The sequence below is a fragment of the Suricata suricatta genome, chromosome 2, assembly GCF_006229205.1.
Source record: "Suricata suricatta isolate VVHF042 chromosome 2, meerkat_22Aug2017_6uvM2_HiC, whole genome shotgun sequence".
Taxonomy (NCBI): Eukaryota; Metazoa; Chordata; class Mammalia; order Carnivora; family Herpestidae; genus Suricata; species Suricata suricatta.
This window is the reverse complement of record NC_043701.1, coordinates 131,934,666-131,952,953: the sequence shown is the minus strand read 5'-3', so window position 1 is coordinate 131,952,953 and position 18,288 is coordinate 131,934,666. Positions and strand designations below refer to the sequence as shown.

At 51.8% G+C, this 18,288-nt stretch overlaps 1 protein-coding gene across 1 annotated transcript in view; it reads right to left on the bottom strand.

Moving 5' to 3' along the window:
- Nucleotides 1–6,451: 6,451 nt before the first annotated feature.
- The window catches only part of COL13A1 (collagen type XIII alpha 1 chain), a 147,168-nt gene continuing 135,331 nt past the window's right edge, over nucleotides 6,452–18,288 (bottom strand). Inside the window, exons 39-42 of the mRNA XM_029919700.1 lie at nucleotides 17,390–17,425; nucleotides 12,592–12,678; nucleotides 8,772–8,810; nucleotides 6,452–6,899 (exon numbers count right to left, since the gene is read on the bottom strand). Coding sequence (XP_029775560.1) covers nucleotides 6,897–6,899; nucleotides 8,772–8,810; nucleotides 12,592–12,678; nucleotides 17,390–17,425 — 165 coding nt within the window. The 3' untranslated portion in view covers nucleotides 6,452–6,896. The remainder of the gene's footprint in view (nucleotides 6,900–8,771; nucleotides 8,811–12,591; nucleotides 12,679–17,389; nucleotides 17,426–18,288) is intronic.

Sequence of the window (18,288 nt, the reverse complement as noted above, 5' to 3'; positions counted from 1 at the left end):
GCCATGTCATCTAGGGGTGCTTTTATTTCTCCCAGGCCCCTGTGGGGAGAGCAGGGGTGTTGGCTGGTTGGGTCACCCAGCTGAAAACACCCAGCAGTACCTGCCGAGCCCTATGTCATGTCTGGATCACCATCTGGGTCTATTAGCTATGGCTTTTGCCATGTTCAGTCATACACATGGCTCCTTGACCCCAAAGGGGTCCGAGATGGACTCAAGCTCATTGTTTGATTGTCTGCAGCCCCTGGATGTTAGATGTGCTTCCCCCGACTCAGGTAAAGAGGCCGCTCTGCTCCTACGTACAATAAGCATCCCAAAGGGAGGACGTGGAATTATCAGTTATCAGTGAGGGTCAGGCCTGGATCGACACATTTGTGAGTCAGACAATGTAAAAGAGAAAAATAATAAACTTGATCTAATGTATTTTCTTTAGCCTGCAGGGCTGAGAAAAGATGTTTCTGAGTTAAGGCCAGAATGTGTGTGCTGGGTGATTCAGTTTTTCTGTCTTGGCATTGTCTTGGGGAGGAATTCTTCTGAGCTGTTGGTTTATTCAAGAAGACCTTGTTTTCCTTTGACTACCCACCGTCCTTTGTTTCTACCTTTCTCTGGGCTTCAGATGTGGATGTCACTTTCGTTCTGATCTTATCTCCCACCAGAGGTGAGTGGAGGTGAGAACAGGGGGCAGTATCTTTGTGCTCCACACAATGTCCCCTAGCCCCAACTCCTTAGGCCCTGGTATGTGGTTGTGGCTCTAAGGAAATGGGAGGTGTTGAATCCATGCCACTGGCTGCCCTGGAAGAGCCGGGGGCTGACACAGATGTTGGGTCATAGTTAGTGTGACTCCACCTCTCGATTGGCCAGGATGACCTCTATTGTCACAGCATGATTATCAACAGTTCCCTCCTTTACCTGCAAAAAGTCCTCGATTGAACAAGAGAATACAGCCATCCTCTTCACAGAAGAAGGAGGTGGCCAAGTGGTTTGCATATGGTGATTGAGGGAGAAGGAAGGCAGTTGGATGGGTACTTTCCAGGGGCTGTCCCTTCAACAATTTTGCCATAGGAAGAGGGCTTATTCCAGATCCTCTTGAAAATATGTCGATGGCTGCCTCTCACCATCATTTTAGCTCAGTACTGGCTGGAGCAACTCAGGACACCAGACTGCGTGCGTGAGGCCCTTGGCTCTGAGGGCCAGCCCAGGCATCCAACCTTATTCTCCGGTCTTCTCTTCTCTATGACATCATCGCTCTTCCCTCTTGAAGACAAATGCTCTCTGCTTTTCCAGATTGTGACACTCATCAGCTGATGACATTTGAGAGAACCCGGGAAGTAAAGGGGTTAGCAGTGATGCACCAAAAGAAGTTAAAGGAAACATGTTGAGAAGGAGTTAGGAAGGTGACAGGTCTCTGACCCCAGCTTCCTGGGAAGGTCTTCCAAGGTGGGAATGCCAGCAAGCCCTCTGTTGACATGCTGCTTGGAGAACTGCAATTGTCCATGCAAAAGGGACATCCAAGAGCCCTTAAAGGTGCAGCAACAGCAGAGGGTCCTAGTTGCAGCTGGAGCCGAAATCCCAGCAGAGAGCTGGAGGACACGGGCATGGCGAGCCTTCACTCTTCCCACTGAGCTCTGGCCCTTAGGAAGGGCAGACGGCCCTCAGTAACCTGTGGTCACCCTCTAATCAACCCTCAAGCCAGGCCCCTGGGAAGGGTTTGGCCTGAGACCCTCATCCAAGCACAGCTCCATCTTCTCCCTCCTCCAGGGCAAGTTGCTTTCCCCAAGGCTGTGGACAGCTGGCTGGTTTCACTTCTTGGCCACCAACCATGGACTCTGGCCCTTGAGAAGGCAGAGAGAAGGGGAAGTTTGAGAAGGAGGCTCACTGGTGATTGGCACGTGGAGACACCTCCCTGGGGCCGGGTTTATCCCACAGACCTGGCCTACCCAGGGTGATTCCCAGCATGGGGCCACCCTCCCTACCCTCTTTCTTCTGCAGAAATCTCATTTGTGGTCCCCTGACTGGAGAAGCAAGTGTGGCCCAGGATTATGCTCAATGGAAGATTGTGGCAGGGAGGGGAGGACCAGGCAAGGGGAAGACTGCTTGTCTGCAGGGTCAGCTCCTTTCTCTGTCCTCTGTATTCCCTCCCTGGAAAACTCGGTCCTGTCTTCATTCTGGCTACACTGGCTGCCGGAGTCCTCTGGCTGTGCCCTCACTTGGCATTTAGCACATATGTCTTTGCATTGCTGGGCACCCCTATTGAATCTTGAAGCCAGGCTGTGTCTCACAGTCCATAAGAGCCCCGGCCTTCCTGCCCCACTGCCTTGCACATAGTAGGTGCTTTATCAAGTAGACTGATAACTTGGCAGGTCATGGATGTTAATGAACCTTGACTGTGGGAGAGAGACATCAAGCTAGATCTCTAAGTGCCTAATGAATCAGACAGTCCCTCCCTTCTAAAAGTTCACTGTCTAGGTTGGAAGACTGACTCCTTTAGCAGAAGACAGAGGAAGAAAAGGACACAGAGTTCCTCCCTCCTGTTCTAAAGAGGGAGACTCACCTAACTTATGAACCTAGAAAAATCTTCCCTGGGCCCTGGTGGTGTGAGCCAAATTTTGACAGCTGAGAAAGAACAGCGTTCCAGGCAGAGGACCCGGCATGGGCAGGGGTGTGGAGGGGAAGCCAGGGGTGTGTGTGGGGGGGGCCGTGTAAGTGGATCCCTGCTGGGGAAGTGCTGAGGCTTGTCCCCAGTCCAGCTCGCCTCCATCTACCCTGTTCTTGGACAGATGCTTGGCTGTTGCTCAGAAGTGTGGCTTTTCTGGGGACCAGAGGGTCCATCTGTGTGTGGAATCCTGCCTTAGCATATGACACCCAGCTCCCTTTCCCTTCGCCATCTCCGCCTTCCTCCACCACAGCGAGCAGCCTGTGGCTTCGGGGAAATGCAGCCTCAAAACTTTGCTCCATGAAGAACCTAGCAGCTGCCCCCTGCCTGGTCCCGGTCCTTCCATCTTTCCCCGCCTTCCCTCTTTGTGTGCGTCCTCTTTTCCAGTTTGCTCACCGGCCACCCACCCTTCTCTTCTTTTCAGTGGCATGCTACTTGAGTGCTCTGCTCTCAGGGTGTTTGAAAGTGTGTCTACGCAGTGTGCAGGGGGTGCAAGGTCAGGGGCGCAGGGAGTGGATCTGGGGGGAGGCAAGGCGAACTTTACCACTGCAGCATTTGTAGGGCTTTGGGGGTCCTCCCTGTGTGCCAGGTGGCTGCACCTGGATTGCTTCGTCTCTAATGAGTTTAGCAGTGTAGACACCCATGAGAAGATCCGCCCTGCGGCCATGCCTGCCCTGGGAGAACTGACTGCCCCCCCTCACCTACCCCACCGGCAGCCTGTTCTTAGGGTTTTAGAACACACCCATGCAGCACACAGGTTTGCAATGCCAGCTCCGTGCATACTACCCTCACAGCCAGAAAGCTCTAAGTGGAGGTGCAGGGACGGCTCCAGTGTCCCAGTCCTCCCAGGCCCCCACCAGTCAGTGGAATCAGTGGGTTTCAGGGTGTCAGAGGCCACCTAAGTCAACTTCCTCATTTGATGCTCGGGGAAACTGAGGGCTGGAGTAAGGTGCCCCAAGCCACACAGTTGTCAATGGAGAAAGGACCGGAGGCTGAGCATCCTGACTTGCTGGCCAGCGCCTTCCCCATTCCGGGGCTAACCCAAACTGTCCCCACGTCCATGGTGGTGCTCCATTCTGCCAGATGAGGTCAGTGCCCCGGGAAGGGAGGCCAGCCCTTGGCCTGGCAGGGAAGAAACACAGGGGGAGGCTGAGAAGGGGTGAGGTGCGGAGGGAGTCGTTTCTTCCTTATTAAGGTGGGGGTTTTCTGTGGCCCTCGTGACGGCAGAGGCAGGAGTCACTGACCTTGGTGAGAGGGAGTATTTGACCGTTCATAGAGGACATTCACTAGCAGGACTGTACTCTGCTCCGTGGGGTGGGGCCCGGGTGCACCACTCACTTCCTGGGCGGGCACATGTCCGCAGAAGGAGTCCCAGGGAGGGAGACGGTGTCTTTACGCTCTGTGCACCCTCCCTGGTCACCGGGCAGTGGTGCTGCCCTCCCGCAGGGCTCCCACACCTCTCCTTCTGGTGCCTGCGATGTCTCGTGCCTCTGCTCTGCGGGCATCAGCACTGATCCACTGGGCAGACTCCTGGAACATCGGTTTCCCTGCTTCCAATCTCCCTGCACCACATTTGACACAGGGATGAGTGGGTCAAGGTCCCAGTGGTGGGGGGGCGGGAGAGCCCTGAAGTAAGGATTCCCTGGGTGTGCAGCTCACAGCCCTACAGGGAGGAGGTCCTGCTGAGGATACACGAGGCACGGAAGCCAGCGTAGACACATCGTGCTGGCCTACACAGGGTCAAACCTCAGGGAACCGCCACATACCGGGGAAAGCAGGGTGGTCCCTGCCGGTAGTCTCTTTCTGTCTCTGACCACCAGGCAGCTTGAAGTGAAAAGAGTGGAGCACCTTCCCTTGCCCATCCGGGGGTTTCCTGCCAACTTATTTCTCCTGGATGCTGACTTTTAAACTTTCCCTTACCCATATTTCTAGGCTATTCTCTATATTCTTGCATGGGGGCTTTGGATCCCTGTGGTATTAGCTGGGGTGTAATAAGGAAATGAACAACACCAGGTTGGAAATAAAGTCTGAGAGGTTTCTATTTGGACAGTTATCCAGAGTACTCAGCTCACACAGAAGCTCAGGTTCTAGAGCCTTCCAGTTAATGTCTGACTCTAGCCTGAGGCCATCCGTGGGCTCAGACTGCTCCAATGAGAGCCCGAAAGGGAGCAGGTGTAGAGGACCAGGTTACACGGATTCCTTGGTACCTCAGTTAGGGCAGGGCAAGGGGAAGCCAAAGGAACAGGTGAGGAAGCCACTCTCTCCAGGAGCAGAGGGTGCAGGCAGGGCGGTGTTTTGACTTTCGTGGGCCATAGTCACTTTTGTCTTTGTGGCAACAATTATGTTTTATAACTGCTCTGGGAGAAAGATGAATATAACCCTGACTGGATTCATTAATAGAGATTCTTTTTTCCCCCCTGAATTAAAAGAAATGAAAATGAAAATATTTTCTTTTCTCCTGAAAGTGCCGTGGGGCAGGTCTTGTGGCCCCGGGCCCGAAGAAGGCGGCCTTGGCTCGGGCTGAGAAACCTGCCCGGACTCAGGATCACTTGGGAAGGGCCACATCCTGGAAGTGGCCCACCATAGGAATAACAACTGTGTCAGCTGGCGGCTTGGGGCTGGGGCCCGCATGCCTCTGCCCGGTGGGAAGGGGGCAGGTGACCCTTCGATGACCATGGAGGTCAGCTCCGGATCTACCATTTGGCTTTTCACATGAGGAAGCTGGGACTCAGAGAAGGAAGCGGATTCTCAAACACGTGAGTGGCTCACTCCAGTAGGAACGTTGATATGGTTGGTCCTGTGGGGGCGGGGGGGCAGCCTGGGGTCCCATTACCACGACGTGGCAAGGCTCTCACGAGTGTGAAGCCCCCTAATGTATGTTCATGACTGTGTGTGGACAGAGCCTGAGCTTGCCTTTGTCCTGTCTAAGAAGAAAGGCTATAGTGAGAAGAATTCACATTAAGTTAAATGAGGGGGGTGTTTACAGCAGCTTGTTATTTGCAAGCCCTGAAGAAGTACCTGTTTCTTTGTAAAACATTGAACAATAAACCCGTGTGCCACATCATAAGTACTAAGCCGTGTGCTGTGAACAGAATTCTATAACACTCTATTTATTAAAAAATAAACCTGGGGTGGCTGGGGGTCTCAGTCGGTCTCAGTCGGTTCGGCTCAGGTCATGATCTCACAGTTCGTGGGTTCGAGCCCCGCATGGAGCTCTGTGCTGACAGCTCAGAGCCTGGAGCCTGCTTCGGATTCTGTGTCTCCCTCTCTCTCTGCCCCTCCCCTGCTCATGCTCTCTGTCTCTCTCTGTGTCTCGCAAAAATAAATAAAATGTTAAAAAAAATAAAAAACAAAAACAAAAACAAAACACAACTTTGGACTGGCAGTCTGGCCCAGACTTGTGTTTTCTGAATGTTCTTTGTTGGAGGGCAGTGGCCATGAGGCAAAGTTTTCAGCGCCTGGTGGTGAGCGGGCCTTGCAAATCTGTATCTAACGCACGGCCATCAACAGCAGTAACTGTTACTGGTGACCGGTGCTCAAAAGGAAGAAAAACACTAATTCACCAAAAAACCAAAAGCAGTAACAATTAGCCCTTGGGAGCCCTGGGGATCCTAGGGGGCTTCAGCAGAAGTGAATTTGAAATGTTCAAATGGCTCTATAATGAACTTGGGATATGTTACAATAGATGTTGCTTAAGAGTCCCCTCCCCACAGTTTCATACCGTTACTCTATACTTCTGAGGACCCCTGCTTTGGGACTTCCCGCTTTCACAAGAGAGAATGTATTTAATTTAATGACTGATCAGGATCATGGATTGCCATGTTTAATTTTTTTTAATAATGAAAATCTGTAAGAGTTTAAAAGATTCTTGGCCAACACCACTGACATCCACATCCCTGTGAATTCACACGTAAGCTAGCCAGCACCTTAGTGTCGGCCGGCCCCCTTTGGCACAGAACACAATAATTTATTAAGCTTCAATACTTAATAAGTGTGCACAAATATCATGCAAACGTATGCCCATACTCACAAACAAAACGTGTATTAGAGTCGTAGACTTATACAAAACATCTTGTAAACAAAAGGAAAGAGGTTGGCATTTTCTGTACAAAATATGTAAGTTGTTCTTTTTTTTAATAGTCTGTAAGATGCATCATACTTCTGGCATTTTCAAAAAGTGAAAACTGTATAAAAATAAATATTCTATGTACAAACACACACACAGGCCAATCCCAGGTTAGAGGCATCACTGCAAAACAAAAGCACACAAAACAATGGAGAGTTAGTGTCAGTGGGTCTGTGGGCATCTACTTCCCTGTTGGGAAAGGGGTATGCTCTTTGGAGGGTTGGGGGGGCAGCCCTGGTAAGGGACCCACAACCCCCTGGGTGGAAGACCCTGGTGCTGACTGTCTGCATCTGGGAAGGAAAGCAGAGGCAGGAAAATCACATTTGCCTTCCTGTCACCCCCTTCCTGGCCACTAGAGGGCACTTGCTTTCTATGTGGCCTTTGGCGGCCTGGCTGTTGATGACTTACTGCATCGTCCCAGACTGAATTTATGGTGTGGAACAACAGACAGGAGGCTCTCTAGTTGCTTCCCCAAGTCACTGTAGCTCGACGGTGGCTGCTCTCCCCCTGCTAACCTTGACCACTTCTATCTCCTAACCATCAGCAACTTTGAAGATGGAAATCTTGGAAACCCATCATTTGACCTGCCTCTCCCTCTGTCTGTAGAGTTTTAACTAGATCTAGAGGGACACACCAAGGGGACAAGGCATTGCTAGACAGATGGATTATCGGGGTGGCATCTCCTTTGAAACTGAGCTTTCCCTTTCTCTGCTCAGGGATGCTCTAAGTATAGGTGCTTCATTGTGGGCCTGGGGTCTTGGTGGTTTCACCACTTTTAACTCAATCCTGTGAACTATGGAGATTCCGGGCATTTAGCACAGAGGAACTCTTCAGCTCATTGTTAAGTGTGCCTCTACTGTCACGGAGACAGGGCTGGATTAGCTAAGCATGAAATCTTGGGTAGGTTGGGTTCTCCAGCCCTTTCATAAGGACAAACTAGCACCTGGAGACCACTCAGTGAGGACTGTGGGAAGTCTCAGTGGGAGCAAGATGGGAGGTGGGCAGCATGGCGGCCACTGCCTTTGCCGAGGACCCGGTTGGGCTTCTGGATTAGCAGATTGATGGCTTTCATCAAGTTGAGGAGCCCTGTGCTTTGGGGGCCCTAACTAAGTTCAGGAGCACAGCCCTGTGGCATCAGACAGCGTTAATGTTGGCAAGCCAAGGCTGGTGAGAACAGTTCTGGGAGCCCAGGAGAGGCTGGGCTGCAGGTCCCATGTGTGCAAGCATGAAGCTCTGGCAGCTCAAGTTCAAGGGGAAGGGTAGAGTGGGAAACTGGCCAGTCTCTATGAGGAGGGAGAGATGCTATGTGACTTTATAGCTTAAGCAACTCAGATTTCTGACATCTAGATAAATTTCATCATGTGGCCCAAATGGCCTTGTGTGAACACTGTGAGAACAGCTACTGAAAACTAATTTTAAACCATGATCTAGGGGCTCCTGGGTAGCTCAGTGTCCAATTTAGATCATGATCCCAGGATTGTGGGATCACGCTGAGCATGGAGCCTGCTTAAGTTTCTCTCTCCTTCTCTCTGTCCCTTCCCTGTTCATACCCTCCCTCTTCGTTTTTCTCTCCCTAAACAAACAAACAAACAAACAAACAAAAACAAAAGCAAAAAAACTAAAAACCCCAAAAGACCATAAAAACAAACAAACAAATGAACAAAACCATGCTCTAGTGGTCTGTGGAGGAAAGTGCTGTAGAATTAACCACATGAAGCATGAAGATGTTGGCTGTGTGGCTACCTGGAAATTCCATACGCTGGGGTCCGCTGATGCCCCCAAAAAGCATTTTTAAAAGTTCTGTAAGTGTGTGCAGTGAACGGGATGTTTAATGGGCACCCTGCCTTTGGGATCATTCATTTCTTGATCCATGCCTTGCTGCCTCGTCTGCAGAAAGGCCCCTAGTAGGAAGTGTGTGTGCATGATCACACTTGAGAATGGACCCCCAAGGTCCCCTGTGCCCCCAAGGCACCGAGAACCTCCGGGCAGCCTTACCTTGTTCCAACAGCCCTGGACTGGTAAGCCGTCTTCACCCTGCAGGAAGGAAGGAAGGCAGATGGCTCAGATTCTGGGACAGCCCAGCAAGCAGGCAAGACAGGGACACAAGGGCCACAAACACTGTGGCAGCCCGCCTCTTGTCTATTCCTCTCCTCTGCGTCAGGGCAGAGCCTCCAAAAAAGTGGAAGCGAGCTGGACTTTCCATTGACTAGGGTCCCGCGAAGTTACAGTGCAAGGCCCAGGGGGGCTGCCCTGGCCTGTGGGGTCAGCGAGCAGAGGTGACCTGAGTGTCCTCTGATGCGCTGGTCCCTGCTCTGGCTGTACTGAGCGCTGGGTGCTCACAGTGAGTCACTCAGTGCTTGGAGGCCTGTTTCGTCCTCTGTAGAACCTGGGGAAGGTGCGGTTGTACAGGATGATCACTAAGGCGCCCCAGCTCTATTTTCTGAGTTTCCCCTCTTCCTTGGCAGTAGGAGGAAGAGATCTAGGCAGTTCCTATAATCAATAAGGAGGAGGACGGGATGCAAAGGGGCAAGCAACCTCACAGGCACTGAAATGTGGCCCTGGGGTGCCTTTGGCAAGGCAACACTGCCCTCGGGCACAGTCTCAGCCATTGCTGGGAAAAGTGGAGAATGGGGGTCAACCGTGCCCCGTTTGTCCCCTTCGCCGGTGGCACCCACGGAACACCTGTAGCCACAGGGTGTCCTGAGGCCTCTGGGGCCCTGAGGTCCTGGCCCCTCTGGCATACCCTGGGGCAGTCTGTGACCTTTGTGAGACTAGGTGGGAGTGTGAGGCAGGACCTGAGGCAAAGCTCTGGTCCAGAACTGCAGACCAGATGCTAGCATTCCACGCTGCAGGGCACAGAAAGGATGGACACAGGGTTTCCGGTGATAGGAGCAAGCAGTTAGCCCAGAGGCCATTGAAAGGGAGCCCCCTCTGTGCCAGAGATGGATTTCATCCACCACGACAGGTGCCTAAATCTCTCACCTGGCAGGTAGCAGGCAGCCGGGCCAACATGGAGGACAGAAGGAGTCTAGTTACCTTGTACTGAGATGGCTCTCCCTGCCCCCGTGTCCACAATGACACAGGGCAAGGGACAGGGAAAAGAGTCACAACGAGATACAAGAAAGGGAAGATATGTACACTCCCCAGTGGAATGAATAGGCAAAGGACACATCGATATGGGATGTCATTGCAGAGAATGCCGGACCAAAGAAAGATGACCTGCACTGTCCCCTCTGGCTCAGGGAGGGTCTGCAGGGGGAGGTGGGGTGTTCCAGGGCTTCATGGAGACCTTCTGCCCCCTTCCCCAGCCCGCCGAGGTGCGACACTTCACATGGGCTCTGGAAGGGAGAGGAGCCTCCGCCGGCCATGGCGGCGTTCCCATTGGCACGTGATGGTGGCAGGGCGACAGGGAGAGTAGGGCAGGCGGAGGGAGTGTGTGAGGGAGGAGCAGGGTGGCTGTGTCTGGCGGAACTCAGGGCACCCAGGCTACGGAAGGTGGTGGAAAGACCTGGCTGGTGATTAGTGGAAGTGCTCTGGGGCCCGGGGAGTCCCATGACTGCGTGCTCCGGGTCATCAGGCCAGGCAGTGGGGAGGTGGGGGCGGAGAGCAGGGGCTTCAGCAGTGGGGAAATGGAAAGCATGCTACGCTGCAGTCTTCTTTTGTTGTCTACCCTGGTCCTAAGAAGTCCCTTCATTGGGCTCTGTGGTCACCTCTCAGCATATTTTCTTATAACTTTCTCTCTCCTCTTCAAAGTTAATTCTCGTGTGACTCCGGGGTGAGATGTGGGACCTGGAGTCCTCATCTGACTATTAATTGTGTGAAAAGAGCACCGTGCCCTCTAGACTTCCTGGAAAGTTTAAGGGAGCAGGAGCCTTTTAAGCCAATTGCCTTGGAATGCAGTGCTGTCTGCGGGTCCCCTTTCTGTGAGGTGAAATGGTGGCCGTGGCGGCTAGAAGGTCCCTGCCCGAGAGGGCCTGGGCTGGGCGTGAGCAGCACTGTGGCCACTCAACCAGGACAGGCCTGGGGAAGGTTCCTAAGTGCCTCCCTGTCTCCTCTCTTCTCTTCCTGAACTACATTCTCAACTTTTCCTTTCTCTTCCAGACTTGCCGGTGGTGAGCCCTCTACAGAGGAGAGGAAGGGAAAAGGAGGGAGTGTCTTGTAGTGTCTTCCCAGGTTGAAGCAAAAGGGACGAATCGTTTAGCATCTAAAATCCTGACCTTGGATCTTCCTCTAGTTCTGGTGGTATCACCAGTGTAGCGACCCCAGACCAGCTTGGAAGAACAGGCAGAGTGGCCCCCTCCTCAACCTCAGTTCTAGAACTTCTCAGTCTACGAACGTCTATGAGCATGCCTGTCTGTCCCCAGCCACATTATAAGATGGCAAGGTGGGAAAGGGTGTGGGACTGGCTCTGGCATCTCATTCAAATGTTCCGCCTGGTGCTTAGCTGATGCTTGCTGAACCAACTGGAGAAGTCACAGTTGCTAAGAACCTGTCCAGAGAATCCATGTTCTTGACTTTCTTTCTGGGGGAAGGTTTGGGTAGAAGCCGCTAGGAAAGGAGGGTCAGGTGCAGGAGGGCTCACATTAAGGGGATGAGCTTTTGAAGCAGCTGGAGGAAGAAGCCAAGAAAACATCTGGCAAGCTCTGCATGCTCGAGGGGGCATGCTGGGAGCTCCTGAGGACCAGCCAGGGCAGGGTGACCCTTAGCGTCTACAGGGAGAAGGGGCAGGAGGTGAGAGGAGGGCGGCTGCAGAGGCACACAGGAAAGAACCACACACGTGGGGCAGCCTGAGTCGGCCATGCAGGCAAGGAGGGTGATGCCATACCAATGGGCACGGGGCATCCAGTCCGTCCAGCCCTGGTAACCCCGGCTCCCCTTTCTCTCCTTTAAAACCTCGGTGTCCCTGTTCACAAAACCAACCACGATGATTATTTAGGTTGAGGCTGGCCAGCTCCGACTGTGGAGTGGAGAGGCCCAAGTCCTACCCCAGCCAGGATGCAGGACCTTGAGGCATCTAGAAGGAGGGCCCGGATCCCCATTGATCCTCATGTCCCACATTCAACCCTTGTGCTCTCTGGCTCCCACGAGAGCTGAGCTGCGGCACATGTACAACCAGCTCCGTCTCCATTTGAACGCTCACTTGGAAAAGGCACAGATGAACTTCACATGTAACGTATCATAGCTTTCAGAGCCTTCAAATGCATTGTGAAGGCACTTGAGAAGGCGGGCTGGTGTGCCACAGATAGTTCCTTAAAAGCCTGTCTGGGGGTGTTTCTTGGGGGCATTTGTCTACTGGTTTAGAAGGATGGCTAGTGTATTTAAAAGCCCCCTTTTGGGCCTTGTTCTACCCAGTCTGGGGCATAGATGGCCCTGGTGGGGGGCACAAACCCGGGTGGGTGTCCTGCATCCTGACAGAGGATCCCAAAGCAGCTAGAACTGCTGGCCACAGAGGTGGCCACGGAACGAAGAAGGCAAATGCGGGGCTCACAAACGCTACACCAGCTTCCAAAAGCCATCCTGGAGCTCACAGCCAAGGCCTGCTCCAAAATCCCTTTCCTCGGGGAGAGGGTTCTCATTTCCACACATCCATTGTTCTGCAGCTTCGAAGGAAAGGGATTTGGCCAGAAGGCCTTGCAACTGTGGTTTGAAGGCAAAGCCAACAGCAGGCAGCATCCCGTTGGCCGAGTGAACAGATCGGCTTGGTAGCATCAGTATAGGCATTCACTTGTTCATTAGCTTATTTGCCTTCTTGGTTTCCAGCTTGCAAACCTCAAGGAAAAACCCAGAACAACGCAAGTGATAAATGAAGACATACCAACGGGCAGGGGGCATCTAATCCAGGCGCTCCTTGGTCTCCCTTATCCCCTTTAGGCCCTCTAGAGCCTTTCTTCCCCCTCTCCCCCTGTAAATAATGGTTTAGTCCAAGAGAAAAAAATAACATCAAAACTTTAGGATCATTCATGTGTTAAGGTTAGAAACAGATAAAGGAAAAAAATCAGAGGGAAAAGAGTGTCTTTTCATTAGGATCTTCTTCCCAATAGGATTTGAGGTCAGTACCCACCCTTCTAGAAACTGGAGACTTTGGCTCAGACAGGTGGGCAGGGGCCAGGGGAGGAGGAAATTTAGGGCTGGGGACAGGGAGCTGTAGGGTTCAGAGCTAGAGATGGGGGGAAATGTAGATGGAGGCTACCTGTGACCAGTGTTGGTAATACTGATTCCAGAGCGGGTCTCTGATGAACAGGGGGACCCACTTCCTTCTCTTGGGGAGGGTCCATTTTTGAAAATCTTTGACATGACAATTTTTGTCATGTCAGTTGGTTCTCATCCCTTTGATATTCTCTTAGGAGGCGAGATGATTTTATCTAGAGCCCTGGGATATGTGTGTGTTTGTGTGTGTGCGTGCATGTGTGTGAACATGGCACATGTGAATGTGTGCACACACCTGTCTGCACATGTGCATGTATGAGTGTGTGATGATGCACTTGGGAATGCGTATACAAGTGTGTGTGCATGTATGATTGTGTGCCTGCACCTGAGTGTACAAGCGTACGTGTGTACATGTCTGTCCAGGGCTCATGGGTGACTCCTGGTTCTCAGCGAGGTCCTCCCACTGTATGTGTGTCTCTGGTCCGGCCTGGTCCGAATCCTAGGCAGCTCTTTGTATATAGACAAGTTGGTTCAAGGAACTCATTTGTTTCTGAAAAACTTCACTAAGCATCATCTTTCTAAATCAAACCCCATTTTGTATGTGTCGGGGTCCCTCTCCATTTAGAAAAGGGCCGTGGGGAGTTCTTTAATGAATCTGAGTTTGGATTTTCATATGTTGGGTTTCCTTATAAAGGGGATGAGTGTGCCCATGGGGAGCCTTCTTGGGAACGGGTCTCTGTTGCCACAGAAGGCTGACTGCCTAATGCTTGGGGGCTCCATGTGCTACTCGAGGTGGACAAGACCTTGAAGGCAGGCAGCAAAGTCTTGGAGACAGATCGGGTTCTGTCTATTACCAGCAGTGCATCTTTGGGAAGTTACTCAACCTTTCTGAGCCTCACTTGCTTTCCCTGTAGAACGTGGATAATAACACCTGCTTCAAAACTTTGTTGTGATGTTTGTCTGTTCAGAGGGAGGCAAAGGACAAGAATATTTTTTATGTTTCTCCAAATCTTTGGAGATTCCGCAAATGACTTGATTCCAGGGGTCCCCTGTAATTGCCAGTGTGTTGTCCTAAGTGAGTTTTCTGAAGTGCAAATATTCGCTTGGAAACTGATGTGTTTAGGAGGGAACAGGTATATGCACACGAAGTGTGATCGTGTGGGCCCTGAGCGCTGCCCATCAGTGAGAACATGATGACGTGAATTGTCCCTGAGCAGTGGACAAGCAAAACCCACCAGCTGGTTGGATGGGAAACCCTGTGGTCAAGTGTCCCAGCAATGTGGTCCCTTATTTACCTTGGGTCAGGTCAATGTACAAGTGAAGAGTTTCGTGTGTTCAGAGGGTGGGCAAAGCTCTTGAGGGGTGGTGGGGGTGGGGTTCCAGTACCCAGTGATTTGTCTATGGGCCACGGAAGGTCAGCAGTGGTCCTGACTTTCTGGGTGGGTAGCTTGCAGAAAGGGGGTGCCATGTTCTAAGGGCCCAGAAGTGGCTTTACAGTGGGTGCCCTCTGAAGGCAGTAGAGAACTGGTTTTACCTACATCCTCCCTGCCTTGCATCCCCACAGAGTGACATAAAGGAGACCCTGGCAAAGAGGGGGTTCTAGGTGGGGAAAGGGCAAGTTAAAGTTGAGGAACAGAGGTTTCTTTAAAAAACTGAGATACATAAATTGACTTTAGAGGAAATAAATTGCAGCTGGGAGAGTGGGAGGGAAAGGATAAGAGGCATGGGGTTATGGTAAGGGGGTGAACGTGTCGGGCAGGGGGAGAGGTACTGAAGGAGTGAAGGAAGGACGTGTCCGGCCCAGGCCAAAAGAGATAATGGAGGAAGGAGAGGCAAGGAGGCAAGGGGACCTGGGGGAGCAGGCCGCTCACACACACAAGCACATGCACCCCCGGAGGGCGTGTCTTGCGGTGACCATAGCCGCCTTGCATGCACGCAGACCTTCCAGCTGGCTGGCAGGCAGCACCCAATTCCCTTGATGCCAAATTGCCAAATTCATGCCACCCTTTATCTCGGGGTGGCCTTTTTCATCCTAAACGTGGCTCCTGGGCCAAAGTTATTGGGCCACTAAAGGCCGAGAAGCATACTGTTGGTTGTGACGAGGACGGAACATTCTTTCCATTGCCCTGTGTGTCCTCTTAGGAAAGTGCCTGTGTGGGGCTCCGGGCCTTGCCTCTACTACCAGGACTGTCTTCCTTCCACGAACAGGAAAGAGGCTCCAAGACGGCTGCCAGGTGGGACACAGAGAAGATGGTGCCTTGGTTCACTGAGACAGAGTAACAGGGTACGGTGCACCAAACAGGGGCCTCTCTGACGGGCCCAGGCATGATGTGTGGCAAAGCCTGAGAGCTGCCTCAGGAAGCCACCCTCTCACTGCTGGTGGGGGTGGGCCTTCAAACACCTACAGCTTCACCTTCATCAGTGGGGCCACTAATTAGAGGGTCATCTAAGCCCCTCTGGGCTTGTCCCTTGACCAAAGTGTCAATACTCTGAGCTTCAAGCCTCAGGAAAGAACCCAGTCCATGGCAAAGCATTGACTGTGCTTGGAACCTCCATTGTTTTGAAGGCTTTAATACCAAGCCCTCACATCTCTCCCCAACAGGTCGGTTAGGGCCTGTGGTATAAAGAGGTCTGTTTGAGGAAGTGAGATGTGGGGGGAGCTCTTCTAGCACGTTCTGGCATCCTGAGAGTCAAATCTCTTGAACAGAGGACACACGCTGTTCCTTGATCAGGAAGGCTGCTCTTTGGAATAAGTCACTTGTCCTGCATGGAATACTCAAAAGTGGGTACGTGCAACTTGACTGTTTTCTGGACTTGACTTTTACTAAGTGACATATTGCTGATTTATAGGTGGAGCAGAGGGAAATGTGCAAAAAAAAACCTTATACACTTTAGGTTTAGGAAGGAGCAGTAGAGAAGAAATATTCTCCCACTGATTCCTGGGGCCTCACTGGTGCATTCAGCAACGCCGGTCCCTTCCATCAGCAAGGTCAGCCTCTTGCCGCCCCTCCAGCTGGGACAAAGGCATCTGCCTGCCTGTCTCTGTGTTGAGGGCAGCACGGTCACAGCCCCTGGAGGACTGGCTTCGCAGCCTGCACAGGGCTCACTGCCTCGAGCCAACTGAAAAAGTCTTACGAAATAGTTCAAAAAGTATTAATTGAGTATGACAAAGACAAGCAGAACACTTTAGAAATAAATTAGAAAGGGGATTAGTATGCCAGCTAAGAGGTGGAATGATCAATTTATTTTTTAGTGGGGCCATAGTAAGGAAGGTGGGCTTCCCAGCCTGCCTGAATGGCCAGCACATTTCTGGAAGTAGGTCTTTTCATTCCAGTGGTTTCTTGACTTGGTTTTCCATGGGCAGTTTAGTAGGAGTCCCTCTGTCTGCTTCCTCTTATTTATAGAGGCTACTGAACAAATTGAGATGCTTTTGACCCGCTGCCAGAAAGGATAATTTAGGGACATAGAAGAGTTCAGTAAATACACCTTACATCGAAATGACAGAACTTGGTGCAAGATATAAGCATACAGATTCTGGCACTTTCTATTCATGAACACAGTTATCTGTGTTCAAAGATCAGCCAGAAGACCTGGGTTTGAGAGCTATGTGCTTTGCCTCTGGGTGTGTGAGCTCAGGAAATTTCGTTGTGGCTCTGGCCTGTTCTTCATTCGTTCTTCTACTCATTCTCTACAACCCTTGGATATTATGGCCCACTAGAAGTTGGCTTGCGCCTCTAAGAGCTGTGTATCATGCTCCGAGAACCACTGGGAAGAAACAGCAGATGAGACATTCTATGAAGGGACCCAACGGTCATCTCTTGATTGGATGTAGTTAAATGGTCCCTACTGGGCCCAGAGGCGTCATGTGTCATTTGCCGTGTACTATCACATGGCCAAGGGTGCTGTGGACACTCAATAACTGTGTCCTGATGATAATGGCAGAAACCAAAGGGTCAGCAAAGGACCACAGAAGGTGCAATTCATTCATGATCCTGCTGACTTTTTCCAAGAGAAATAAAGGCTGTGAGGATTTTTTAAAGGGTTGGCTGCTTAAAACAGCTATCTGCTTGTGCCTGGAACTGGAATTTATTTCTCTCTCACCAGTGGCCTGGGATGCCTGGTGAAACGAAGTTTCAGAAAATACCATTTAGGGGTCCATCATCAGGGCACCCTGGAGAGAGCTGGGCACGTGACTCCCGCTGCTGGATGGCAATGCTAATCTGATGGCCACCGTGGGATTCAGTCTCCCCTTGTCTTGGAAAAATCCATGCTTCTGTTTCAGGATTAGGCCCCAGGCTGCCTGCGTGCTACACAGTAAGCCCCTCACTATAAAGCCTTTTAATTTCGGATGATTTGCCAGGAAAAACTGTATCTGCCAATGTTGGGTCAGGAATCCTCCACTGATCATTCCACCACATCATGAAGACATTAGTAAGCAGTGCCAGAGTGCAAGGGCTCAGACTCACCCGGTTTCCTTTGTCCCCGGGTGGTCCGTGTAAACCCTGTAATAAATCGCATAAATGAAGACACGTTAATGAGAAAAGACAGGATGGCCATCCAGTCCTTCCTTCCAGGATCATAAAGGTCTTCACTGATGTCTAATTCATCAGAGACAGGCTTAATTATCCCCAGTCTACAGAAGGGGGACATAAGGGCTTGCCCTAGAGACGAATAATGAGTTATGGACAAAGCCAAGAACACAGTCCTGCTTTTCTCTCTCCGCAGCCGTGGCTCTATTCTTCTAGCTCATGGGTGGTAATGAGTGCCAGGTGCTGAGGATACGGTCTGGGCCCAGAGAACCCTCCTGGCAGAAGAGGGGTTGGCATGGCTCTCCCACCAGCTTCTTGCTAGATAAATGACTCCAAAGCTGCTCATACCCTCTTTTCAAGGTACAGGCTGCTCTCTATGTCTTCAGCTAGGGGAACGGGACAAGGCAAGAAGCAGCCGGGGCAAGGCTCAGCAAAGCTGCCTGGGCAGCCAAGCGTGGAACTGGTGAACAGATGTACAACCTTCCACCTTCCAGTGGGCGGGAAACAAAGGTCCTGGCTCTCTTGGGTGATCAACTTTTATAACAACACAACAGGAAAATCCGCCGTCACTGGGAAGGCCTCCCCTCCCGTGAGACGTCTCCCTCTGGCATAATAATGATGTGGATTTGATTCAGCCCCTCCTCGACGGCAGGGACCGCTGGAACATTCGTCTGCAGGGGCCCCCACTGCACGGAACACAGCAGCGTGCAGTGGGAGAGGCCCAAGGTTTGCCGTGAGCGGTGCTCTGCAGGGATGTTCCACAGACAGTTGGCTGTTGGCAGCTCCCTCTGTCACGGAAGCCAGCATTCTGGCTTGGCTCTGGATGCCTGTTCTGG